The following is a 26,451-nucleotide window of genomic DNA, read 5'->3' on the forward strand; positions in this document are numbered from 1 at the left end:
TCCCTCGCATGCATCCAAATCCACATACAAACCCAAAGATTCATGCAATCTGTATATTTAGATTTACACATTTATAAACATTTGCTTACTTCCTAGGGATGCAGTGGCTCAGTGGCTAAGACGCTGAGCTTGTCGATCAGAAAGGTCGGCAGATCGGCAGTTCGAATCCCTAGCACCGCATAATGGAGTGAGTTCCTGTTACTTGTCCCAGCTTTTGCCAACCTAGAAGTTCGAAAGCATGTGGAAATGCAAGTAGAAAAATTGGGACCACTTTGGTGGGAAGGTAACAGCGTTCCATGTGCCTCTGGTGTTAGACATGCTGGCCACATGACCACAGAGATGTCTTCGGACAGCGCTGGCTCTTCGGCTTTGTAGCGGAGATGAGCACTGCCCCCTAGAGCCGGAAACAACTAGCACATTATGTATGAGGGATATCTTTGCCTTACTTACTTCTAGGTAATCCACGACTTATGACTAATCACTGCGCATTCTGTATGCTTGGCAACTGGCCTGCATATTTAGCCATTTGCAGCATCCTGTGGTCACAGAAACACAATTTACAACACTTTTTCTTGGAAACTGGCCTTTATTTCCAGTTTTTTTGCAAAAAATGCCCATTGCAGACAATGGGTTTGCTTAATGACGTCCACAAGAAAAGGCCATAAAATCGGTCATAGTCACATAATCACCCGCTTAACAATCGACACAACTTACAACTGTAATTCTGAGCTCAGTTACAATTTTAAATGGAGGATTACCTTTACTTATTTATCTATTCATTTATTTAGGCCTCTCTAAAAGAATGGAGACTGGATGGCTTAGAATACCTAAACATAATATCAACACAACAATCCTTCTTTTAAATTTGCAATTTATTTTTATTTTATTTATACCCTTCTGCTGTGAATCTGCTTTAATGAATCATATTAAATGCAATGTTAGTACCCTATTAATAATTCATGTGAATAACTATTAATCAAAGTAACACGCTAGGATTTTTAAAAATTAGTCCTATGATAATGAAGGTTAAGATAGCCATTAACTAGGTTTCTGTAAAATATTCTCCAGTAAGTTAAATTTAGTTCTACACATTTCCCAAAACAGTAATGATTGCTGTCTTTAGGAAATGAGTTGGAAATTAGCCCTCAAATGTTTTATATGTCTGTTTTCTCTTTTGAGCAACACTGGATGATTTGGCAGACAGGGATAATAGAAAATTCCTGTGTTTCTCCAAAATTATAGCAAGCTCTTAACACAAATTGCTGACAGCCCATACAATTATCATCAACTGAGGAAAAATTAAACAATTGAAGCCAAACCTCCAATGCCACCCTGATAGCGTTAGATCACCCGTGCTTTGAGTTATTTCTATTTCCAGCTGAGCAATAAAGAGAGTTCTTGATCTTTCCCCTCTGGCTCACCCAGATTGTGACCAGACCGCCTCTAATTAGGGACAGAAGCTTCAAAGTGTGTGTCTCCTTTTACCAAATTTAGGGCAGTGTAAATAATCTGCAAGATGGGAGACCGGGGCTGAACTTTGTGTAAGAACAAATCCATCATGTTATGTAAATAGAAATGAATCTGGTAATTGGCTTTGGGTAGGTATTTTGCATAGATATTCAGTGGGGTTAATCAGAAGGATATGCAGAGGGCATCTGAAGACAATCCCAAACCAAAGCACTCCTGGGGCAGATATAAAGGTAAGTGGGGCTGGAATGTAAAGGAGCAATCGATTTGGTTTTCTTCAGTTTTGCTCAAAGCTGTGGCAGCTTTGATAAGTAAAAGGTGCTTTTAGGTAGCCAGATAAGAAGGTGCGATATAATGGAAAAGTGTGGGTTCAAAAACATATTTCAGACCACCAATTCATTGCAATTAAATGATTAATCTCCCACTCATAACCATCCTACATCCTTGAATAAACCAAAATAAATTAGCATGTAATTTTTCTTTGTTTAGTCAGTCCTAGAGACATGTGGAATCGAGTGGTTTTAGAATAAAATTTCCTCAAATATTTGTAGTCTCGATGTGCCATTCCTAAAAGACAGATAGAGAAGCATATTATTCACATGTAATCCCCTATCAAACCACAAAAAATGAGAAAAAAGATGCCTAAAGAGTTAATTATTATTCCAATAGTTCATCTCGAAAGGACCTCCATAAAAACTTTTCCAGCTATGAGGATTCTAATCAAAGATTCTGCTTTTCCCTGTCTTTCCAGGAAAGCCAACCGTTCCCCCAGCGTGACAATCAAGCTTCTAAATGCTCAAAGTCCTGTCTGTTCACTGTCTTATTACTGCCTTTTTAGTTTCTCTCTTCAAACACTGCAGAATTAAAGGATGGTACACTAATAATAAAGATACTGAAGGTTCCTAGTGGGTATTAGGTAAGTTATCAGGAACTCAGTTATAGTTTATTGATCAGATCTGAAGCAAATTTGTCTCCAGTATCAGAGACAGAATACCTACCAACTATGGAAGAATAAGAATGCAAAAGTGTTCTTTAGTTCTTGTCTTATTGTTGATTTTAGTTTACAGATATTTTTTGCCTACTTTAAGAATTGAACTTGATATGCTAGACCCGTGATGGCAAACCTATGGCATGTGTGCCGGAAGTGGCACGCAGAGCCATTTCTGCCAGCATGCGAGCCATCGCCCGGAATAGATCTACTGTGCATGCATGCTCCCCCTGCCAGCCAGCTGATTGTCGGATATCTGCCACGCATGCACGGGGGGTGTACGGGGGTGCATGCACAGGGGGATGGGGTGCACACAGGGAAGCATGTGCAGAGGCACAGGGGGGCCGTGCACACATGCACAGGGGGCAGGGGTTGTGCATGCATTGCATTATGGGATACGTGCACACATGCATGCCCTTTCGGCACATGATGATGAAAAGGTTAGCCATCACTGTGCTAGACAGTTCTTATACGTATTCCAGCATAGCCTTTATTATACACTCATAAACATTTTTTAAATACCAATTCTTGTTTCTTTTAAACATATGATGGGCTCTTTACTATGTCTATACTTATTCCCAGACCCATCATTTGTTCCATCTACATCAAATTTTATCAGAGTGTTGTTGTTTCGTTGTTTAGAGAAAAACAGTATTTAACTTGGATGGTGATTTCTTTTTCGTGCTATGAAAATGAAAATTGTTTTAAAAATTCATGATTCTCATTTTATCCAGAAAATGCTTCTTACTATGCTAGCTTGTTTAAAGCTTTAGTTTCATTGAATTAAAATCAATCAAATAAATAAATGTTATCTCAAAGTAAACAAGATTGTAAAGCTATTTAGTCATGATAATTCTGGGTTAAGGTTGTTTCACGATGAGGTATGTGATAGCTTTATTCATACACTTTAACAGGATCTGATCCCAACTGATATTATCTTTTAGTTTAATTCTTCTCCATTTTCTTGGGGAAAAAAAAAACATCTTTGGTAGCAGTTTCTCATTTATCCTTGTTAGACTAACTTAAATGACATTTTTGAACAAAGATATATATACATAGCTAAAAGATATGTTATTGGCACCAAACTGTCTTTCATAGGAGCACTTCCATTTAAAACTTACATTTTAAAGATTTATCTTGGAAAATAATTTATTGATCAATTTCTATGTGTTTTTATTTTTACTTTTATCTTTCAGCCCCATTTTTCCAAGGATAATAGCTGCAGGCGTCTTTATAAATTGTCTTAACAGAAATCTCTTATTTTCTCATTTCATTTCCTGTAAATCTGTTTCTAGCACCTTCTCTCTCTAGAGAGACTTTATACCTTTTTTCTCACGTTATGAAAATAATGAAACTTTTGTGGGGGAATTAAGAACATAAATAAATCTTGCAGTTCTATATTAAATTCTCCTTCTCCCTCCTAACATTCACCTTTAAAGGCAAATCCAAAAAACATCTGATAGGCATAATACATCATTCTCCCCCAAAGACACAAATCACCCATGACTTAACACAATTTTAGAATTGAAGGGTCTTTGTTCTTCCCTGCACCAGAAATTACATATGCGTTAAAGTGCCATAATTCAATTCAACAATATTGGATATCTAACATTGCTACAGTTGGAAGACTAGTGCACATCACTAACTGGGCTTTAAGTAATATATAAGTGGGCAAAACTCTCTAAGGGCCACAGATAATTGCAATCTTATTTTTGTGGCCCCACAAGTTCTCCAGAATTGATATTCACATTCACTGATGAATTAATCATGGAACCTTTATTTTATTTGTTTTTTATTTATTTATTTGATTTGTCAATCGCTTACAAGATAATAGGTATAAGTATAAACATGAGTAAGAATACAGGAAATAGGTACGAATAAATGGGGACAATAGGACAGGGACGGGGGCCAGGACAGTGCACTTATGCACACCCCTTACAGACTTCTTAGGAATGGAGCGAGGTCAAAAGTGGATAGTTTGAGGTTAAAGGAGTGGGGGGTTACAGGATGTAACAACAGAGTCAGATAGTGCATTCCAGGCATTGACCACTCTGTTGCTGAAGTCATACTTTCTGCAATTGAGTTTGGAGCGGTTAACACTGAGTTTGTATCTGTTGTGTGCTCTTGTATTGTTGTGGTTGAAGCTGAAGTAGTCATTGACTGGTAGGACATTGTAGCAAATAATTTTGTGTGCTACGCTGAAGTCTAACCGTAGGCGGCATGTTCAAGGTTGTCCAAGCCCAAAATCTCAAGCCTGGTGATAGAGGGTATTCTGTTGCGAGCAGTGTAGTACTCTTCTTGTGAAATACTTCTGGACTCGCTCGATTGTATTAATGTATTAATGTCTGATATGCGGTGTGGATTCCAGACTGATGAGCTGTATTTGAGTATTGGTCTGGCAAAAGTTTTGTATGCTCTAGTTAGCAATTCAATATTTCCGGAGGAGAACCTTATTTGTTTGTTGATTGTCCTTGTCCTGACTCTCAAAAACATTTTGTCATTATCACATTTCTTGTAGAGGCTGAAAATTAACATTTTAAAAGAAGGACATCTCTTTTTCTAGGAAAGCAACTTACTGACAGTACAAACTGATTATATAGCTCTGTTAAATGATAGAGGCCATTTCCTTTAAAACAACCCCCAAAAAAAAAAACCCCACAATTGCACCATTTTACATAGCCAAACCAGTAGAGGGCAGCTCCACCATATTTTAAAAACATAAAGAATAATTGTTTATGGAGCAACAGCTATTTACAGCAGGTTCCAAATCAGGTTAAACCTCTTTTAATAGGATTAAATGGAAGTAGTTATTCCATTATGAAGGAGATGACCTGTGTTGACCTGTTACAGACACGACCTGTGTTGCCAGTTAGAAGATCAACAGTTGTTCTATTCTTCTCACCTTAAAAGAGTTTATTATGAAAGGGGTGGGGGATACAGATACAGCTATAGAAAAATTTAGGTGTGTTACATCTGGAAGTCAACACTGTCTGGGCTTCTCATGTCATTCTGTGAATGAGGCAGGACATTGGTTCATTAAAGCTTCACTTAGAAATAGTTGCAAATTTGTTAGCTTCAGCAGCTCACATTTTATGTTCCCCTTTTGCATACACTAAGCTAAATGCAGATATACACATGCACTATGTCAGAGTCATGGTTTTCAGGGTGTGGATTTCTAATTTCCCAGTTTCTGAATGCTTTCCTATGTAAAATTACCTGAATATTATAAATTGGCATGTTATGGAAGAATCTGTAAGACTTCCATTTCTCTGTGCTGTGTTAAATAGCTCCTACCACAGGTAACATATGTTGTGGTTTGACATGGAAGTTTTGTTTGCAACAAAATTTAATATCTGTGGGAGAATAAGTACTGAAGTGCGTAAATAAGATTTATAAGACTTGGAGGACAGGAAAAGAGGCTAGGGGTCAGAATCAGGCTGGAACCAGAATGTGAAAGAAAAAATGGAAAAGCAGAAAAATACACGACTATGTTGGAGAAAAAGAAGGAACAGAAAGTAGCACTAGAATGGTAAGATGATAGAATGTTTTGAAATGTAGCTGAAGTCTTCAAAAGGAACTAAACTATGATGTGAGAAGGCAAAAAAGAATATTGCTAAAAATGTGGAGATACATGTAAAATAAAAGATGAAAAGAAGGATGTATAAGATTGTTGTTAGAAGTGGAAGGAGTGGTTCGACAGAAGTAGGTTGGAAAGAATTTCATTGTTTGAGTATGATCCTATTCTCCTCGAAGGAAAGGGGAATACTTCTTGAAGAAGCATAGAGTACTTTGTAACGCTATACCATTCTGAAGTGCTCAGCCAAGAACAGTTTTCTTTCAACTATGTTTGATTTACCAACTTTTTTTCTTCCTCCATTATTTACTTACTGGCTACTTCCTGAATATATTACTGCAGCAAATTTTACATGAGGGTGTCCTTTATAGGAAATTCCGAAACACCACTGGATCTAGAATGTGATAGTTTGGCTTCTGATCAATGTGATGTTTCTCATCGGGAATATACTTTGCCTCATTTTCCATGGTTTTCCAAGTCAAAATCAGTGTTTGTTGTACTATATAAATCCTTTCATTGCTTGAGTCTGTATTCCTCAAAGAATATCTTCCCTAGTGTCTTACCAATCAGAAGCTCTGTTTACCTTCTATGGCAGGGATCTCCAAAGTTGGTAACTTTGAGACTTGTGGACTTCAATTCCCAGAATTCCCCAGCCAGCATGCCTGGCTGAGGAATTCTGGGAGTTGAAGTCCACAAGTCTTAAAGTTGCCAAGTTTGGAGACCTCTGCTCTATGGCCTGGGTAATGGTGCCAGCTAGAAATAGTTAGGGTCAAGACTTTTTCAGCTGTGCCCTTGTATCTATGGAACAATCCCACTTGAGGTGCAGACATGACCCTCCTTAGCCAATTTTAAGAGAAATCTGAAGCCTCCTCAATTGCTTTCTATTATTGATTAATATTCGTTTGGTATTGGATTCCATACAGTTTTCTAGTTCATTTGCCAGGGAATTCACAAGTGGGACATCTTTCCTCAAAGCCCAGAATGGAAGTCCAGTTAGTAGCAACAGATGTTATTTTGTAAACTTTGGTTATAATATACACATGGATCAGTGGGATAAGTGGTTGAAAGGATTGAAATTTACACTATGTTATAATCTTAAAGAGAATTTTAATATAACCAATGTCATTGGGGGTCAATCATCCTCTAAACTGGATGGATAGATGGATGGATAGGAGAAAGAGAGGAAGAACAAGTAGTCCTCCTTATCAATGATTTTGTGATCTATCATTGTAAATGTCTGTAGCTAGTATGTATGACACCTCAGTTTCTGTGCTAAAGGATTTTGCATATCTGCAGTTAGGAACACATGTTTTGTTATAGCTGCCATTTGTGTCTGCATAAAAGTGTAAATCAAACACACAACCTATTTTCTCAATGATCTGCTTCCAATCTGTCCATCCGCCCACTCAGCCTTGCTCTTCCTACTGTTTACCCACCAATCCTTAAGCACTTCTCTTTCTTCCTTCCCTTTAGCTCATCTATCCTTATAGTCTTCACATTATAAGTCCATTCTTCTTCAGAGTGCCTTTTTCCAGGGCTCTGGATTCTAACCCCCATTCCTCATAGACTCTAGGTCTCATAATCTATGGTTATATTATTCACAATAGCAGATAGTGGACTGGAATGCACAGAAAAAATGAAGGTCACTTGTTTATTTTACATATATGATCCGCTTGATGTAGGGAGCAACTCCATTCCTGATTTTTTGGCTTTCTGAACCTAATATAAAACCTATTACCAGTACCAAAGTAAACAATGTCTATGTATTTGTTTACCCCAGTATGATTTATAAAAGTATAGATCCTTTTATAAACCTACTGAGAATTAAGGATAAATGAAAGGACTTCCGAATAGGTTTCTGTAGGATTGTAATATGTTCCTGGGTTTTTAAATGGAATTTAGAAATAATCACATAGTGTGAAAATCTTTCTCAGATTAATTTAAACAAATAAATATGGTAAAGCAGAGCATTTGGACTAATGTGAAAAGAAAATCTACCCTGATAGAAACTTCCTTTTGTTCTTCTCTGATCCAGCATTAGATGAGAAGGATCATATCGAACAGTGTCTCTGGGCCCCCTAAGTATACTTGTATGTACTAAAATAAGATTAAATTGGATTTATGTATATGGAATAGCAGTAGCAATAGCACTTACACTTATATACCACTTCACAGTCTTTTACAGTCCCCTCTAAGCAGTTTACAGAGTCAGCCTATTGCCCCCCAACAATCTAGCTCCTCCTTTTATTGACCTTGGAAGGATGGAAGGCTGAATCAAGCTTGAGCCTGGTGGGATTTGAACTGCCAAACTGCTGGCGATCAGCAAAACCTGCAGTACTGCATTCTAACCACTGAGCCACTATGGCTCGAACCACCAAATAGGTTGAAATGCTGTCTTTATTTTGTCTGGGGCAACAAATATTGAGTCAGAACTATTAACATGTTATAATTTCTTTGTTTTCTTTTTTCCTAAGCTAATTATAATTGTATCATTGTGCTTAGTCACACAGTCAGAAGTTTAGAATGGATTTGACATTTTTGTCCACTTACTGACTCCTTTCCAAAGACCTGAGATAGGTTGTTGTTATTCTTCTTGTTGTTGATGATGTTATTAGTTTGAAACGTTATACTTTAGAATAGATTCTAAAGTACTGTTGCAAAATAATTCAACAATAATTGAGGAACTTCTGAGCACAACAGAGATAAATCCAACAATTAACTTCTGCAGGTGACAAGGATCTTCTGCACTTCGGATCCAAAAACAAAAAGATGTTTTGGAGTGGCCCATGGCACACATGTCAGCACCTCCTTTAAAGAAACAGGATTTACCCCCGGTTCAAACGGTAGCCATACACTCCTACAAAAATATGTATTTCAAAGGGATGCCAGCAGTAGACCCATACTCTCCAGAGAGCACCTTATCTCTTGCTGTCAGCACCTTCACACAGCTGAATGTAATACTCTATATAAACCACTTGTGCTCTCTTGAGTTTTATGATGCTATCACCTTTTCACAGAAAAACATCTTCAATTGTCATGACAACCTACAAGAGAGAAAGTAAATAGCAGAAACCAGAACATTAGCCCTGATAGGAAAAACTGTACAGAGGAAGAAGGACATATTAATATTTTTAGATTTCATCTTTGTGGATTTAAAAACCATATTAAAATTCAACTGAATCAGTTTTCTATCACGAATGAAGATATAAATGAAATGCTACCTTGCCACTATGCCATTGTTACATTATTCCTATTGATACAGGAACTTTGTTCTCTTGCTGATTAATCAGGGAGGTGACCAAACTGTATTATATGGGTGCTCAGTTAAGCACTTTTAAATATTTTTACATAAAATTGACAAACCACTTCACATTAAGAGAATTCTGCAGATAACACATGTGCCCCCTTAGCAACTAGTTTCAACTGTAGCCACATTTTGAACTGAACCAAATTGGTTCCAACCATCAACTTTCTGTCATGCCAGCAAATAGCCAAGTGATTTAATTTTTGCCCCTTCAGTGCCCCAATAGCAGCAATAGCAGTTTAGAAAAGCTCTCACCAACTCCCAGTTCTGATAACTTCCATTTGCCTGTTCTAGATTCAGGAATTATAGTGATCAGCCAATGTGTCATGCCCGTCGGAATCTGAGGAAGGGCAAAGGCCAGCTGGGCAGAGCAGGGGAGAGGTAGAGCAAGGGAGAGGGAATTCAGAGGAAGACCCAGGCCTATCTCCTCTTCATCCTAGGGCACGCAGGGAGGAACGGAGGAGGGAGCAATGTGAGTTGTGTGGCTTATGGGGAAGGAAAGGGCCCTGATTCCCTTCATTAGCTGCAGCTGGGAACACAGTGTTTAAAAAGGGAAGTTGTGCACAGCCAACTGTTGAGAGCAAATTATGAATTATCTGGTATTGTCGAAGCTTATCTGGGTTCCTGGCATCTTCCCAACTGCATGCATTTTGCTTGCCTCACAAGTCTACAATTCCTTCTCCTGCCCTGTCAAGTTCATTGCTTCAGCATGGTTTGTGTGGATTTTTATTTACAGTTTGTATGTACTTTGTTTTCAGACTGAATTTCCTCCACTTAAAGATTGTTCTTGGGAGAGTTTTTTTCTCCAGTTGAAGGTAACCTAGACATTGGGAGCAAAATTGGAGATACTAAAGGGACTCTTTTTACTTATGTGACTGTGTTGCCTTTGTGCCAAAGCCCAGGTCATCACACAACATATCAAAGATTGGTTCTGTACTTCATTTATTCTTTGAGGCTACAAATGTCAGTAATGCCAAGCCCACCAAATACAATCCTTTAAAGTAAGGGTGAGCAATTAATTTTCCCAAGGAGCCATATAAGAAACTAGGGCCACCCCCCTAGGCTGAACAGGGACAATCAAAGGGACAGTTGTGGCCTGTGGGCTGTAAAATGTCCAGGTCCACCTTGAAGCCTGTAACTGCCCTCAAATTAGCCAGCCAAAGGAAGTATTGTGTAGCTAGCCTAGTCCTGGTCTCCTAGATATTACCTGATCCCTCTTCTAAAATTTGAGACTGGAAGCAATTGTTTCAAGAATTGGAGAACATGAATTATGATACACCCTGAGGGGTGGGGGGAAACCAGGGTCAAGGGTGACAGTGAATTATGTGTCTCAGAATTAGCTTGCTGTCAGGATTCCAGCAGTTGCCCTAATTAAACCATGAGCCTCAAACCAAGCTTCAAAAACTTCAAAAAATTTATTAGGAGCAAACATGTCAGTATGATCTATATGAAGCCGATTCTGAGACATGTAATTCACTGTCACCCTTAAATCACTGTCACCCTCTGGGTGTATCTTAATTCATATTCTCCAACAAAACACGTTCATAGCCAAGAGTCATCAATCACATTCTCCAATTAGAGATTTGTGCAGCAGAGATTGTGGTAGCTTAGTTATAATCTCTGCAATTTAAGAATGGAATGCACTTTCGTTTCCAAACTGCTGCATTGCTTGTTCAAATTTCTCCCCTCCTGATAGTGTCCCTTGAAGATAGCTTGTGTTCATAAGCCATGGAAACCTGACCAATGTACATCATGCTGTCAATGACCAAAATGATGAAACAAGTCCTACTGATTGATGCTTTATCTTTTCCTCATAAGTACTCAAGATAAATAACAATGGGAAGAAATACATATCCAATATCTACGCAAACTCTGAGTGCTTTCTTAAAAGCAGAAAAAGCGATGGCAAAGCATAACTGGGTCTGTGTAACATAAATTGAGAGCAGTGGAGAAGTCCCAATTAATAGATTTTAATTATTGCTCCCTAGAAAGCAAGAATCAGTAGAGCTGGATAAAAGGCTCCAGTCATATTGACACAACAACGAATCAATACGTTCAATCTCAAAAGAGTTAGATAATTCCATTCTGCTGCATTTATGAACTTATGCACAGCAAAACATTCATATCAGGCCCATCCTACCATGAAGCAGAGTGAAGTAGTTGCCTAGATTTCAATGGCGGGATGGAAGGAGCACTGGCAAGGGATTGTATGTTCCATACAGCATCTCTTCCATCCCTTACAGGTTGCATCTACCGCCTTGGCTGTCCCCTTCCAGTTTTATTGAGAAGCAATTGTTGACATTTGCAAGTGAACATTTCCAAGGAGATAGCTTTGGGAAAATATGAGATATAAAAATATGAGACATTACAAGATCCTGGCTGCTTCTGAAAAGAACCAACTGATTCATTTAGAGCCAACAGCCATTAAAACATCTGTTTGTATCATTTGCTGTAGAAGAGTATTATCAGAAAATACGAGATTCTGGTGCTTTACATCTTAATTGTCATAGCATTAATCTTCACAATATGAAGATTCCTCAACACTTAAGACTTGCATGTGCTCAATGGAACCGAATGAATCAGAGTTAATTAATTGGACAAGGTAAGAAATTTTGTGACCTTAAAAAAACAATTATCAAATGACAGACATACTTTGAAGGTTAGATTCCCTTCCATGTGTACTTGGAAATATCTTACATATAACTGGTTTACACATCACATGAGTCAGTGGTGGGATTCAAAATTTTTTACTACCGGTTCTGTGGGCGTGGCTTGGTGGGCATGGCAGGGGAAGGATACTGTAAAATCTCCAGTCAGAGGTGGTATTGGCCTGTTCTCTGAACTACTCAAAATTTCCAATACCGATTCTCCAAAACTGGTTAGAACCTGCTGAATACCACCTCTGACATAAATTGAGGACCTTAAGTCTGTTGGCCCGATCTAGTCTATTGGGTTGAGCTGTGATTATATTACTAGACGAAAGAGAAATGATTTAAGTGTATCAATGCATTTAATACAATTTTATTAAACATGCAAACAGTAGGAATTCTAAGCTACTGCTCAGCAGAAACGCTTCTGGTTATTCAACCCAAGTCTGCTAAAGTATATACTACTATGTTATTTCTGAATAATATTAATAGGAAAACAACTATTTCAAGAAATCCCCCAGGATATGATGTGGAAAACATGAATGAACACAGCCAGAAATCAGCATGTGGTTTCTGCCTTCACAATAGAGACATACTCATTATGAAGAGCGTTTGGCGGCAAACATCGTATTTACTCATGTAATAGTTTTAAATATTGCTCTGAAAATACATATTTCACGTGTGAAATGTGTGTGTGTGTGTGTGTGTGTGTGTGCGTGTGTAGTCATAATGTATGCCTCAACAACAATGAGCTGTTTCTGTGCTGTTGCATCTATTCTGGAAAATCCCTAGATGATTTATATGCCACTGTCATTACAATCTTTTCAAACTTTTCCACAGTGCATGTATTTTGCTGCAGGGTTTCAGCATCCAGTCACTTTATTGTATTGTTCCCAGAATAAATATTGAGATGATGGTTATCTTTAGACCCCCAACAGGTTTACAGACATTTACAACATGTGGGATCCATAAAATATTAAAGAAAAAAAATCAAACTAAAATCTGAACGCAAGTTTTCCACAGCAAAATTTCCTCAGGATTTTGGTTCTGTCATCCCAAACACAGTAGAGGAGGACATCCTTTGGAAGTGATGGGTTCCATAATGGCAATGATGAAAAAGGGTGAAAGCAGAAAACGCTGGGCTCTAGCACACCATGGCTCTGATCTCAACAGGGACAAGAATGTTCTGTGCTTTTTTTAGCCATTGTATTAGATTTGTTTCAAAAAAATAAATTAAATAAAATTAGTAGATCATTCTGGACTTTTTGCATGAAACGGGGGGGGGGGGGAGAATAAATGTATGACATATTTGATGATTCTGAAAAATTAGTATATAATAGAAAAAAAGAAAGTTAGAGTGTAACAGTTTAGTGTCAATTTTTACTTATATCTGTGGTAAAAGAAAAAGTCAGAAGTCATTTCTTTATATTTCTTTCTGTCTCTGCATGTTTGGCTTTCTTTTTTATTCTTTCTTTTCTTCTCTTTTCTATCTTAATTATTAGTTTTGTTAGGGCTTTTTATCTTTATATTTGAAAATAGGGGTAGGAATTCTCCATATGCCCCTCTTGACTTAACCTTCCAGATGATTCTCCCTTTAAAAAAGACAATCATTTAGATACTTCATGCCAAGCCATTAAAGGCTTTATAGCATAAAACCTGCTTAAGTTTGATTTTTCGAATCGTTTTGTTGCAACTGGAGTGGGGGCAGGGGGTGGAATTCATTTGAGATCAAACGTTTCTGGGGAAAGTAAAAAAACCCAAACAGTTCAGTGGTGGGATTCAATTTTTTTTACTACCGGTTCTATGGGCGTGGCTTGGTGGGCATGGCAGGGGAAGGATAGAAAATCTCCAGTCAGAGGTGGTATTTGCTGGTTCTCCAAATTTCCGCTACCGGTTCTCCAGAACTGGTCAGAACCTGCTGAATACCACGTATGGAATAGTTCCAAGGTAGAATATCTAGTTTAAAATGTACTAACTTCAGTCCTTCACAACTAGAGACTTAAAAGGTAGGGAAATTAGGCAGATACTGGCTTCTGAGGTTTTTTTTCCTAACGCCTTCACAGCTAGTCCATGACTTACAACAGTTCATTTAGTGACTGTTCAAAGTTACGACACTGAAAAAAGTGACTTATAAACTGTTTTTCACACTTACAATCCTTGCAAATATCCCCCTGGTCACAAGATCAAACTTTGGATCATATTTATGATGGTTGCAGTGTCCTGGAGTCCTGTGATCCCCTTTTGCGACCTTCCGATAAGCAAAGTCAATGAGGAAGCCAGAATCACTCAACAACTAATTTAACAATTGGGAACTATTCACGTAACAACTTTGACAAGAAAGGTCGTAAAATGGGGCAAAACTCACTTAACAAATGTTTCAATTAACAACATAAATGTTGAGCTCCATTATAGTCATAACTCGAGAACTACTTGAAATGGTCATGAGGCTTCTGTATTTTTTCCTCCCTGCATAACCAAGTAACATTTGTGTCTATGTTTCTGTCCTTTTCTACCCAGGAACTAATCTGGATGTGGGTATATAAACACATTGTATGTGCTGCATGTATAAGAGCGAGAGAGACTCTAATCTGAGCAGGTGGATATTCTGATGCATTTCTGCTGTCCTATCATGGGGCACCTAAGCTTACCTGTGTAGGGGCACACTAGGAAACACAGCACAGGTTACACACATCTGTTCTGGATCACAAGACCAGGATTGGGAGGGGGGAAGCTTAGAATGGCACAGATCACAACATTCAAGCTGCTATCTCTCCCAGAATATTTTTGAGGATTTGTTTTTTCTGAAATATTTTTCTCTAAAACTCCCATCAGATCTGGTTTATCTAAAAAATATGATGGGTTCTTCTGCTCAATTTCCCTACCCCAAAGCCAAATTCATTCAGTTACCCTTCTTATAGATCAGGGGTGTCAAGCTCACGGCCTGCGGGCCGGATGTGTCACGTGCTGGTCCCGCCCCGGCCCAGTTTACAAAGTGGGGGGAAGTCCCAATAGGTCACGGTTGAACACCCTGTTATAGATGAATAGACAGGGTCTCCATCCCCTGAATTTCTTTCCATCATTTCATTGGGTTAGAAAGAATAAAGAGAAACCTGGGAAAGAAGAGAGGTTCCTAACCTGAGATTCTGAACCGGGGTCAGAATAACATTTGGTCCCACAGAGATTGCTGGATTAAAACTGTCAGCATCCTTACCTTGGTGATCCTTCCAGAAATATTCATTCAGCAACTTCCTGAGATTTCATCTCTACATTTGAGAACCTCTCTTGAGGAGAAAATATGCCAGCCTAAAGGAAGAAATTGCCTGATTTTTGGCAATTTTCTTCAAGCAGAAAAACTGTCTCTAACGCTTCAGTATCTAATGTTGGCAAACCTTAGCAAGAGACAAGGGAGTTTCTGCCTGTTTCTCTGGAAAGTACCTTGGGGATGTATTATGACTTAGTTCTCATAATTTCCAATCAATATTCCAATGGGAATTGTGAGAATTGATGAACATCCAAAATTCTAGGGAGTATCAGATTGATTGAAACAAAAGACATATTTTTTTAAACACAAGATAGGATTATTCGTGGGCATACTATTGTGTGATTTCTTAGCTTAGATACTGCTTTGTTGCCCAGAAGTCCTTTGTGTAATTTATTTAGTTCAAATGACTTATATTTATAACTCTTTCTTAGGGTTGCTATGGTTTCCGTTACATTCATCGCCAGCTAATTTTCCTTTATCTCCATCACTACAATCTTAGTGTGATTTCTTTTTAGTTTTAATTTGTGTCATTCCAGACCAGTATGGACTAAAAATCCCCATTAAGCCAAGGATTGCAGAAAGCATTACAACAGAAAAGCAGTAAAACCATTAAAATAGTAATTTCAGGCAGCCATAATGAGAAAGGGCAGCATTCTTGCCCATTCATTGACCAAACCTAGTAAAGTTAAAGGGATTGATTTCTTCTAATTAAAACAATGTCATTAGAGATTTATGTATCATTATAAGCTGCAGCAAAGTAATAAACTGCAATTGCATCTCCTTTGTTAGGTAATTGAAAAGCTTAAGTAATTCCTAAATTTTGTAAAATATTGAAAATATATTTGAGAATATCTATGTTAAGAGAAAGTTAAAGAAAAAGAAGTATTAGCTGAAAGAAAAATCTAGAACAGATACTCACCTCCCCTGGGAGTGCAAGACGATATTCCAGGCAGTGTGAAAACTTGAGTTTAGAAGTTTCAAAATTATAGAATATATGTATAATTATATGCATATAATTATTTATTTTTTAAGGGGTGCGATATCAGAAGCGTTCCAGGGATGTGGGGTATAGAAAAGGTTGGGAACCCCTTATCTAGAGCTTTAAAAAAGGATGTATACAAGAAGAAAAAGTATTTTGACGGTAACTTGGAGGGAGTGATCCAAATTTAATGAGTTAATTGGAGTTAGCTAGAATTTTATTGTATGTATGCTAAGAGAAAGTTAAAAATAAGATGCATTCGAATATTTTAATTTTAGAAATGTTTTTAAAGAAAAGCTTAGTGTTTTAAAATGGATAAAAATATTTTTCCTTTTAAGGTTAAAGAAATGCAGTGAATTTTGTTAATATAAATAGTGATAGTTTGTAAAGATCATTAAGTACAAATAGAAATACATATTATTTCAATAGCGAGGAAGATAAAAGCAGTAATGGTTAAATTGATAGAAATGGCTAGTTATATACGAATGTGTACAAGTAAAAAGTTGAGATGAGTTGTACTGTGCTAAAGGTTGACTCGGCCTTCCATCTTTCTGTGGTTTGTAAAATGAGGATGCAGATTATTATTGTAGATCTGCTGGGTAAGATTGATTGGAATGAGAATTAAGCACCAACCAAAAAACTAAAATTATAATGCATGTTTAACATATCTGTACATGGTTTATTCAAAATCAAACACAATTAACACCTTTTTCTTTCTTCCCTTGTACTACATATTTTCTTTCCCTTTCTTTTTTATCTTCCCATAATTTCTATTTTTCTTTGTATTTTTCTTTGTATTTTACTCATTTGCTCCGTAATTTACTCATTAGTAATTTTAGGCATATTGTTTCTCAGCTGAACTTCATTATCTGTATAAAATAGAATTAATTGTAAACCAAGAAGAAAGGGGAGAACAGGAGTGAACAATTCTAAACATATTGAATAAATGTTTAGTAATTCTAAATGATAACTGTACGTTTTAAAAAATTAGATATGTTTTATACAAATCTTGAAAGTACAAATAAGGAAATATTGTTCTTGGCAATTAATAATATTAAACATTGTTCTATAATGGTTTCACAATAAAAAAACCTAGTACTATGGTAATATTTAAATTATTCTTTCCATTCCACATTTTGAAATTTTCCTCAAAACTGTGTTGAAAATGCAAATAAAAATAATAAAAAATAAGTAAAACAATTTAAAAAGAAAGCAAATATTAGTTCTATTGGTACTAAGAGGTGACTTGGGTGCAATCCCAAAACTGGAGCACCTCTTAAACTCCATCAGAATTGACAAAAGCACCAATCATCAATTGCAAAAGATAGCTTTATTTGGAACATCTTATATCCTTGGTCATCTTTAACACTAGATCAAGCATCAACATCTGCCTATCCCAGATCCTTGGGAAGGACTTCACAGATAAAAAATGCCAAATCCAGTCCAAATATCTGGCTGATTGTGCAACCCACCATAATAATAAGGCCCAGATTCTACATGATTCAACACTCCTCCAGGAGTTGGTGTGCAATTCAATGAGTCCTCCTAACACTATGGCAACTATGCCTAGGAGGGGCCTTTGGATAGATCTATCTGATTTACTAATTGGGCCCTTTCCTTGACTGGGAAGCCTTGTTCAGAATCACTCATGCCTTGGTCACCTGCAATGAACTCTACATGGGGCTGCCCTTGAAGACCACCTGGAAACTACAACTGATCCAGAACATGATGGTACACACTGTGATGTGTGCTTCTAGGTTTACCCTCATTGCATGAGCTGCACTGGCTGCTGGTTCCCTTCCAGGTGCAAAATGCCGGTTCAAGATGACATTTAAAGGACAGAGTTATCTGTGGGACCAGCTTTCCCTAAAGACATATACTTGTCTTACCAGGTTTTACCAATATGAGCCAGCAGCGTGCATCGGCAGCCAAAAAAGCTAATGCAATCCTAAATTGCATTAACAGATCAATCAAGATCTAGTGAAGTACTAATACCACTCTATAAAGCCTTAGTAAGACCACACCAAGAATACTGCATCCAGTTTTGGTGACCACATTATAAAAAAGATGTTGAGACTCTAGAAAAAGTACAGAGAAGAGCAACCAGGATGATTAGGGGACTGGAGACTAAAACATTTGAAGAACAGTTACAGGAACTGGGCATGGCTAGGCTAAGAGAAGGACCAGGGGAGACATGATAGCAGTCTTCCAATATTTGAGGGGCTGTCACAGAGAGGAAGGGGTCAAGCTATTTTCTAAAGCGCCTGTAAGCCAGACAAGGAACAATGGGTGGAAACTGAACAAGGAGAGATTTAACCTGGAAATAAGGAGAAACTTTCTGACAGTGAGAGCAATCAACCAATGGAACAGCTTGCCCTTGGAAGTTGTGGACACTTGAGACTTTCAAGAAGAGATTGGACTGCCATTTGTCAGAAATGGTGTAGGGTCTCCTGCTTGGGTGGGGGGTTGGAATAGATGACCTATCAGATCCCTTCCAACTCTGATCATCTGTTATCTGTTACAGGTTAGATAGGGTGGGCATGGTTCAAATGCCTTCCCTTAAAGATTGCCACTTTATGGGAGTTAGGAAGCATGCCTTTTCCATGGCAGGCCCTGCACAAGGGAACATTCTTCCCCCTCAAGTTCAACAGGCCTCTCTACCTTCTTAGCCTTCCAAAAAACACTGAAAACATGGCTTCCCCCCCACCCCCAAGTGCTGGGATAGGATGAGGTGACTGCATGTTGGAAACTAAACTTGGTGCCAGGTTTTTATGTTTATGATTTTATTGCCAATATTTTAATTCTTGATTAGGAGCCATATAGAGGTAGTCTGTGACTTACAACAGTTCATTTAGTGTTCGTTTAGTGTTACGACGAAGTTACGACGACACTGAAGAAAGTGACTTGCAACCGTTTTTCACACTTCCTACCATTGCAGCATCCCCATGGTCACGAGATCAAAATTCAGGCACTTGGCAACTGACTCATATTTATGACAGTTGCAGTGTTGCGGAGTCATCTGATCCCATTTTGCAACTCTGCAAGCAAACTCAATGGGGAAGCCAGATTCGCTTAACAACCGTGCTATTAATTTAAGAACTGCAGGGATTCGCTTAGCAACTTGTAGCAAGGAAAGTTGTAAAATGGGGCAAAACTCAACAAATTTCTCACTCAGCAACATAAATGCCAGAGACAATTGTAGTTGTAAGACTACCTATACAAATGTTTTAAATAAATAAATAAATAAAAGTGATAATAATATGAGGTTTGATTAGATGTTCCCTACTACAGGATCAGGGCAAAAATTGTCTAGTTTTCAGATTGAAGTATCTTCAGAATTAGAATCAGAATTTGAGCAGTTGCAATGAGCCCTGCAAAGAAACATTTACATCTGTGATAAATCAGTATTTAGTGTTCCTGTCCCAGTATTTCCATCAAAGAAATACTGATAGCTAACTCCTCCTATCATTCCTTTAGCAAGGGACTAAAGTGGTAATCCAGAACATCTGGAGTACACAATTGATTTTCCAGAAGATGAAACAAAATAGAGCAATCCCAATCAACTAGGAGAAACTAGCAAAGATGCCAAATCCAGGAAATAGGTAGGCAGGTAAAATTTTAAGTATTATTTTTACTTTTAACATACAAGGTCTTTATTTTCAACTTATTTATTGTACTGTGTAGTTTTCCAAAAAATATTTATGTGTACATATTCTCAATAAATTATCGTGGTGATATTTTAGAAAGATTTAAAAGATTTCATCTATCTGTTTTTTTCTCCTTCTAAGTACAGAAAACATGAGCGCAAAAAAGCAATGCAAATTCTTTTAAGAAAACAGCAGAAGTTCCCTAAAAGAATTTTATGTTTCCTATGAGAGTCCTTAGTTTCCTTGCAAATTACAATGCCAGGCCAAAGGAAAACAATGAATGGATTTAATAGAGATAATCTTGTTAAAACTGGAAAATTTATGAGTTACTGATTTCCTCATATGTTTTCAGAGCATCACTAGCAACTCAGCTACAGCAGGAGTACAAAATCTGTCACAGAACAAAAACTGCCACATGAAGTGAGTCATCATTAGCATATTTATTATGACTTCTGTTCAAGGTAAAAACTGTCTTTTGTTGGAAACGAACACAATGCACTATTCACAGTCCTAAAACCAGATGACTTCAACTGCATTTAAATTGGAAAAAAAATCTGGCCTAAACTGATCCATCCTGTAAATGCTTATGCTGCTTGATCATTCCTACTTGGCTCCTCCCCCAAGTGGGTGTGGCTAAACAAAACAAGAAATCCATCTTGGGTGGCTTAGCATTATGTTTGTTTAGCACTGATTGGGTTCTTTTTTCTAACAAGCCAAAGAAGTAAGCTTGAAAATGTTTGGGTTATGCTAATGAATTTTAAGGGAGAGAGAAAACTACAACTCTCAGTTCTCGTGTACAGATCGGACATTCTGATTTGTTTACCTGCTTCTACTGGTAGAAGGAGCAAAACACCAACAAACATTCTAGATTACCTACATTTAATGTTAGGTGGGAATTGGTGCAATATCTTGTAAACACAACCTGCATGATTTGTCATATAGGAGTGTAACAGGTCTCTGCCATTGGATCACTGGTCTTTCTCTTCCCTACTGAGCCAAACCAAATTTGTCTCAGCTATTTTATTATCTCTTTCCTGGGTGGAATAGCACTGTACAAATAAAATTATTAATACTGATCTATAACTGTAGACATGGCCAAAGATTCTGCCAAAAAATTGGTTATATAAGCAATGACACATGACATCATTGTAAAGCCAATAAAGGCTAAGGGTTAACTGAAATTAAACTAAAACTGAACCTAAAGTACATCAATAAAGAAGAGATATCAGCTAATTCTTAACATTTGCTAAAGAGGGCAGAAAGGCTGACAGGGATCTATTTCCATTTTGTTGCTGATATAAAAATGACAAAAAAGAGCAGCTTTGGGGCGCTTTACGTCCAAGTGAAAAAAAACACCTGGAGAAGCAGAACGGAGTATCTAAATAGTGTTTTGACAACAAAACCTTAAGCTTGGATATTCATAACATCTGAAACAAACAGGATGCGATCCCTTGACATGTAGACAGTTTGGTTTGGAAATTCAAATCCATGTTAACTTTTCTAGAGCCACATTCAAAATCAGAATCTGCCAGGAATTTTTATCACACATCTTTCTTCAACAATAAATAAATAAATAAGCCAGAACCACTCATTCGGAGGATCACTTCAAGATCTCAACTGTACTTCATATCTACATAGACCTCACAGATGATATTGTTTTGTAACTTCCCATGTACATCATTAAAAAAAATATTTAGACATGAATATACATTGCTACATCTGGGAACAGCATAATGTTATACAAAACCAATGACAAATATTAAAATATTTTTTTCTAAAAAAGGAGAAGGAACAGAGTACTTCTGGATTTCAAGAACAACAATTCTATAGCTTCAAGTTTGGAGCGTCACTGTGTTCCAGTTCAATATTGTATATTGTAAACACAAATATAAATTAAAGTAAGTTAAATCAGCAGCCATTGGAATATAAACACATACAGTCTTAGAATGACTAAGATAGTTGAAGAATTAATATTTTTCCTCACTCACAGTGGTATGCAGAACTTGCTATAGTTTTATATCAGTGTAATGCAGAAATAAGAGCAACAGTGGTTCTGAAATTTCAAATAACAAAAGTATAAAGCAAATTGTCAAATCCCAGTGCTTCCAATTTTGATGCAGCAATTGAGCTAATTGCATTTAATCTGCTGCTGGCTACAGTAAACATGCACAGATCAAAATTGTTTTTCAACTTCCCACAAGTGATGGGTACGATGTCAAGAGCTGTCTTTGGAGACATATATCTTCTTTCCCTTATAACTTACCTCTTCCTGAATTGTGTATCCTCCCAATATGCTTGGAATTCAATTACCAGAATTCCCAGTCTTCCCAAACGTTTCTGGAAATTCTGGGGGGTATAGTCCTGATATAACAAGAGGACAGCAGATAGGGGAAACTAAAAGAGTTTTGCTTATTACGGAATTCTAGCAAATATCATTGTAACCATAGCAACCTGAATGCAGCATAAAATGATCCCCAATATTTTTGGTCGAGATCATACTGATAATCTCTGCATAAAGGAGGAAAAGACAAAATTAAAATCTTCCACCCACATTCAAGTTAGTCAGGTTCTGATGTTAATCTTACAAATATAGCCTAATATTAAGAATGCAGTATTATCTATTTTAAGTTCTTCCCATCCAATCTCATGTCTGATTAGCAGATGAAACTACGTCAACAAAAATAGGACACAGACATTCACTGTTAAAGTGCAGAACACCAAAACTAGACAAGGATTTCTCAGTTTCAACGTTCTTCTATGGAATACTATGATCTCATTATATTACATTTTCATATGTTCCCCTAAAAGTGCAAAAAAGAAAAAAAGGGGGTGTGGGGTGGGGAATATCGTCCACAAGAAAACCGCAAGCCTAAAAGGTTTCAAAATCCTTCCAACATTTTATAATTAAAAATCTAAAATCCTTCATAAAGAGGTATCTCCAGGATTAAGCAGAGCCAAACTCTGACATCCACTTCTCGTACTTCTCCAGATCTGCGGCTGAAACCGATTTGGAGATTTTCTTCAGAGCCAAGTCAAAGTCCCCCTTGGTGACGGGCATCTGAAGCTCTTCTTTAGAGAGGGCCCGGATCTCTTCTGGTGACAAGCCGTTAATGCGTCGCCTCATCGCCATCAGTGAGGCATCCCTAAAAATAAAATCCATAAGCGCTACATATTAGTTCTGATGCATAACAGCAAGGCTAAAATACCATTTTACTTATTTATAACCTCCACAAGTCTGGAAATGTTGTTTAATGGTATGCATGTGTAATGTGTCTGTTTGTAAACATTTCCAAACCTGGAGGGAGGATGAGACCCTCTAATAATAGTACACAAAAAGAACATGGAGCTCGTTGGCTTGTGAAAAAGTTCCCTGACCTAATTAGAATGATTGGTTTGCATGGAGAAAAAGCATGAGATGGAATTTTTGTAAGTGAAATTGTTTACACAAGCAGTCTCACTGCAGTACAAATGTGTAAGTATGTTGATGGTAAAAAGTTGGTGTGAATACCTGTGTGTTCACCCCCACCACCAGACTGAAACAGTAAGTTGCAATGTTGTTGTTGTTGTGAAGCAAGTGGAAAGGCAGTAGCAAGTGTGTAAGTGTCAGTAGCAAATTTGCTTAAATCTATAGAGAGAGACTATAATGCCATCTCTATATAGGCCGTTTTGTTTTTTTTGCTTGCATATTATCAATAATCCAATTTGTGTTCCAATATAGTGTATCCAGGTCTCCAGTTTAAATGAAGTATCAAGGGAAACTATTTTTACTGCACTGGGAGCAGGCAGACATCATACTGCCCAGCTTGTAAATAAGCATAGTAAGTGGAAATACAATTAACATAAATGCAAGAAATATATAGATGACTGAATATCTTTAAGCAGAAAATAACACTTTTTCACAAGGTGCATATTAAGAAATTTTATCTTGGAACAAATGGTAGTAGTAGACTAAAACTAATGATTTCAATGGGAACAATCTTTTTTCTAATCCTTACTCAGTAATTTACTTATCACTCTGACAAAAATATGCCAAATCTTCATTCATTAGTTCTAAAACATACCACTTTGCAAAATGTCAATCTCAACAGTTTCAATGACTTTCAGAAACCATTTTATAATTAAAAACATAAAAACAAATTTATATTACCAAGATCAAACCATTTGGCTTTAGTCATAAAATACTGTTAATCTGATTATTCTTTCATTTTCAACCTTGAAAAGTAGTATGAATAGTAAAAACTATTTAACCTATTACTCTTCCACAGTTTTTGCAAATATTGAATTTTACAGAATTCAATATTTTACTAAATAAATCTGCAGATTTATTAAAGATATATTATTTTTAATTGAATCCAACCAATATGTTAGTGAGTTCTGTTTCCTCAAAAATATCTTAGAGAGCCCTCAATTAGAAGAGAAATGCAGAGAAATATAAATATACTCCACTAACTGCTCATAATAAGCCATAATAAGCAAGAATGGCACTTGGTAAACTTGTTCAATTTCCTTTGTGTAGAAAGTGAATATCCTAAAAAAATCCCAAAGATTTTCTTTACAACTATCTCAAAGATTATCTGTTTTTTATATTATATAATATTATATTATGTAAAAAACATACTTGTTCCTGGACAAAAAGTGAGAAGGCAGGAATTACCAGAAAAGTATGAAAAATGTAAATTCTGAAAAATTCAGAGTTTAGCAATGTTCTTGGAAAAGGTGTGTTCTGACTGGTCTAGACAGGAAAATAGGGTACCTGCAGACATTAGTGATATCAGCACCAGAGTAGCCTTCAATCTTCTCAGCAATTTCTTCCAGACTAATGTCAGGATCCAGTTCAACTTCCCGGAGATTAATCTTAAGTAGCTCCACTCTGCCTTTTGCTGTAAAAATAAATGTCATCTGATTAGAGGCAAGTGACAAATAAGTCAATATTTCTACCACATCTAAAGTTATAATTTGGTTTTCTCTGCAGGGAAAAGAGTCTCTTGATTAAAGGAGTTCTGAAAGCAATTTTGTTAATGGCTCTAGAATTCTCTTCCCTAAATTGGTGCTCTTGATGTTGCTTCGGAAGCCACAATGGTTGCATGTTCCGAGAGTAAGCCCCAAATCCAAAGTGAGGAGATTGGATGGGAGGTTCTAACTCTCTTAAAACTGTGAAGTATGTTTAACAGTTTTTTTTTTTCAGAAAGAAATAACAAGTAGATTTGTGGATTAACCTAGAGTTCTCTAACAACAGGAAAGTTCTTTTTTTCTTTTTAAAAATTTATTAAAATGTATTATTAATTAACATTATAGAAATGTAAACACATATAACTTTATTTCATTAGAAACAAAAGATATATAATCTTATTTCATTATATTACCTAGGAACCTAGAAAAACCAGATGAAATAAAAACCATCTTCAACGTTACTATGTGATTTAGTTTTGGGGATATCAGCTTTTCCATCAAAACTATTTTCCAGCATATTTGCCACCAAATTGAATAATTCAAATTTTCGAGTATCTTGCTACTACCTTTCTGGCTTGAAGCATTAAGAAAACTATCAACTTTTATTGTGTGTTTCAATATGATGTTGGAATTATTAAAAAAAAACATTAAGTTAAGACCAATTTAGGATTTAATATAACAGCCTGTGTGCTGATGACCTATCCAATTTGAGTAAGGTTTTGGACAATTTTACAAGATCCAACATGCAACATATGATAATATGTTTCTCCAAGCATGGGACTTTTACTAGTATTTATCGTGCTAAATTTTCTTGGTGTTAAGTAAAATTCTTTTATTATGGTTTCCTCAATTTTGGCTGAAAGCAATGTCAAGTTTTCTGTGTCAGTTGATTTACCATAAAGTCAATGGTGAATGGGGCTTTTATATTTTATTCTCATATGGAAGTTTTTCTTCTCTTCTAATAAATACACTACTGTAATTTTTTGAAAATTGTTTTTCTTCTTGTTAGGTGATGAATTTAGCTTAACTTCAGCTTCTGCAATTGTTGTTGTATTAGTTTCTAGAACTGCGGTGAAATGTATTTGACATCATGAATGAGTCAAACATTCTAAAAACTTATAATTACTCTCTAATTTTTGAGTTGTCCCCATCATATACATCTTTTAAATAATAAAGTTCCTTACCAACAGTCTTTGTCTAAAAGCATAATGAAATATAAAAGGTTGAAACAGTAAAAAATTCCAAGTTTTGAAAATATTCATAACAAATGATTTCTGAGTAAGTTCCAATTCTTAATAAATATTTCTGAGAAAAAGAAGTGCCCTAATTTTCACTGATGTTATATTTATACATTCCATTTCTAGTCATGATGTTAATTTGTCTGAATTTTTCAGCCTACAAATGTTTGTGATTAGCATTCTAAAATTATTTAATATTTGGAATTCCAAGTCTACCTTCACTGACATATTTATAGAGAATATTTGAATTCTTGTTTTTTTGCCCAGCACATACGCTTATTATCTATTTTCTGTCATATTTTTCAGGGATATATACATCAGGGAGGAAGGTGTTTAAGAAAGAAGTACGAATTTAAAAAGTAATGACATTTTACTGCTTTTATTTAACCAAGCA

General features: G+C 36.6%; 1 protein-coding gene across 1 annotated transcript in view; it reads right to left on the reverse strand.

The window, feature by feature from the left end:
* Positions 1–22,254: 22,254 nt before the first annotated feature.
* Positions 22,255–26,451, reverse strand: part of KATNAL1 (katanin catalytic subunit A1 like 1) — a 34,964-nt gene continuing 30,767 nt past the window's right edge. The window contains exons 10-11 of the mRNA XM_026708897.2: positions 24,623–24,749; positions 22,255–23,012 (exon numbers count right to left, since the gene is read on the reverse strand). Of these exons, the coding sequence (XP_026564682.1) occupies positions 22,814–23,012; positions 24,623–24,749 (326 nt within the window). The 3' untranslated portion in view covers positions 22,255–22,813. The remainder of the gene's footprint in view (positions 23,013–24,622; positions 24,750–26,451) is intronic.

The sequence above is a fragment of the Pseudonaja textilis genome, chromosome 7, assembly GCF_049901715.1.
Source record: "Pseudonaja textilis isolate UNSWEBS1 chromosome 7, rPseTex1.2, whole genome shotgun sequence".
NCBI classification, from domain to species: Eukaryota; Metazoa; Chordata; class Lepidosauria; order Squamata; family Elapidae; genus Pseudonaja; species Pseudonaja textilis.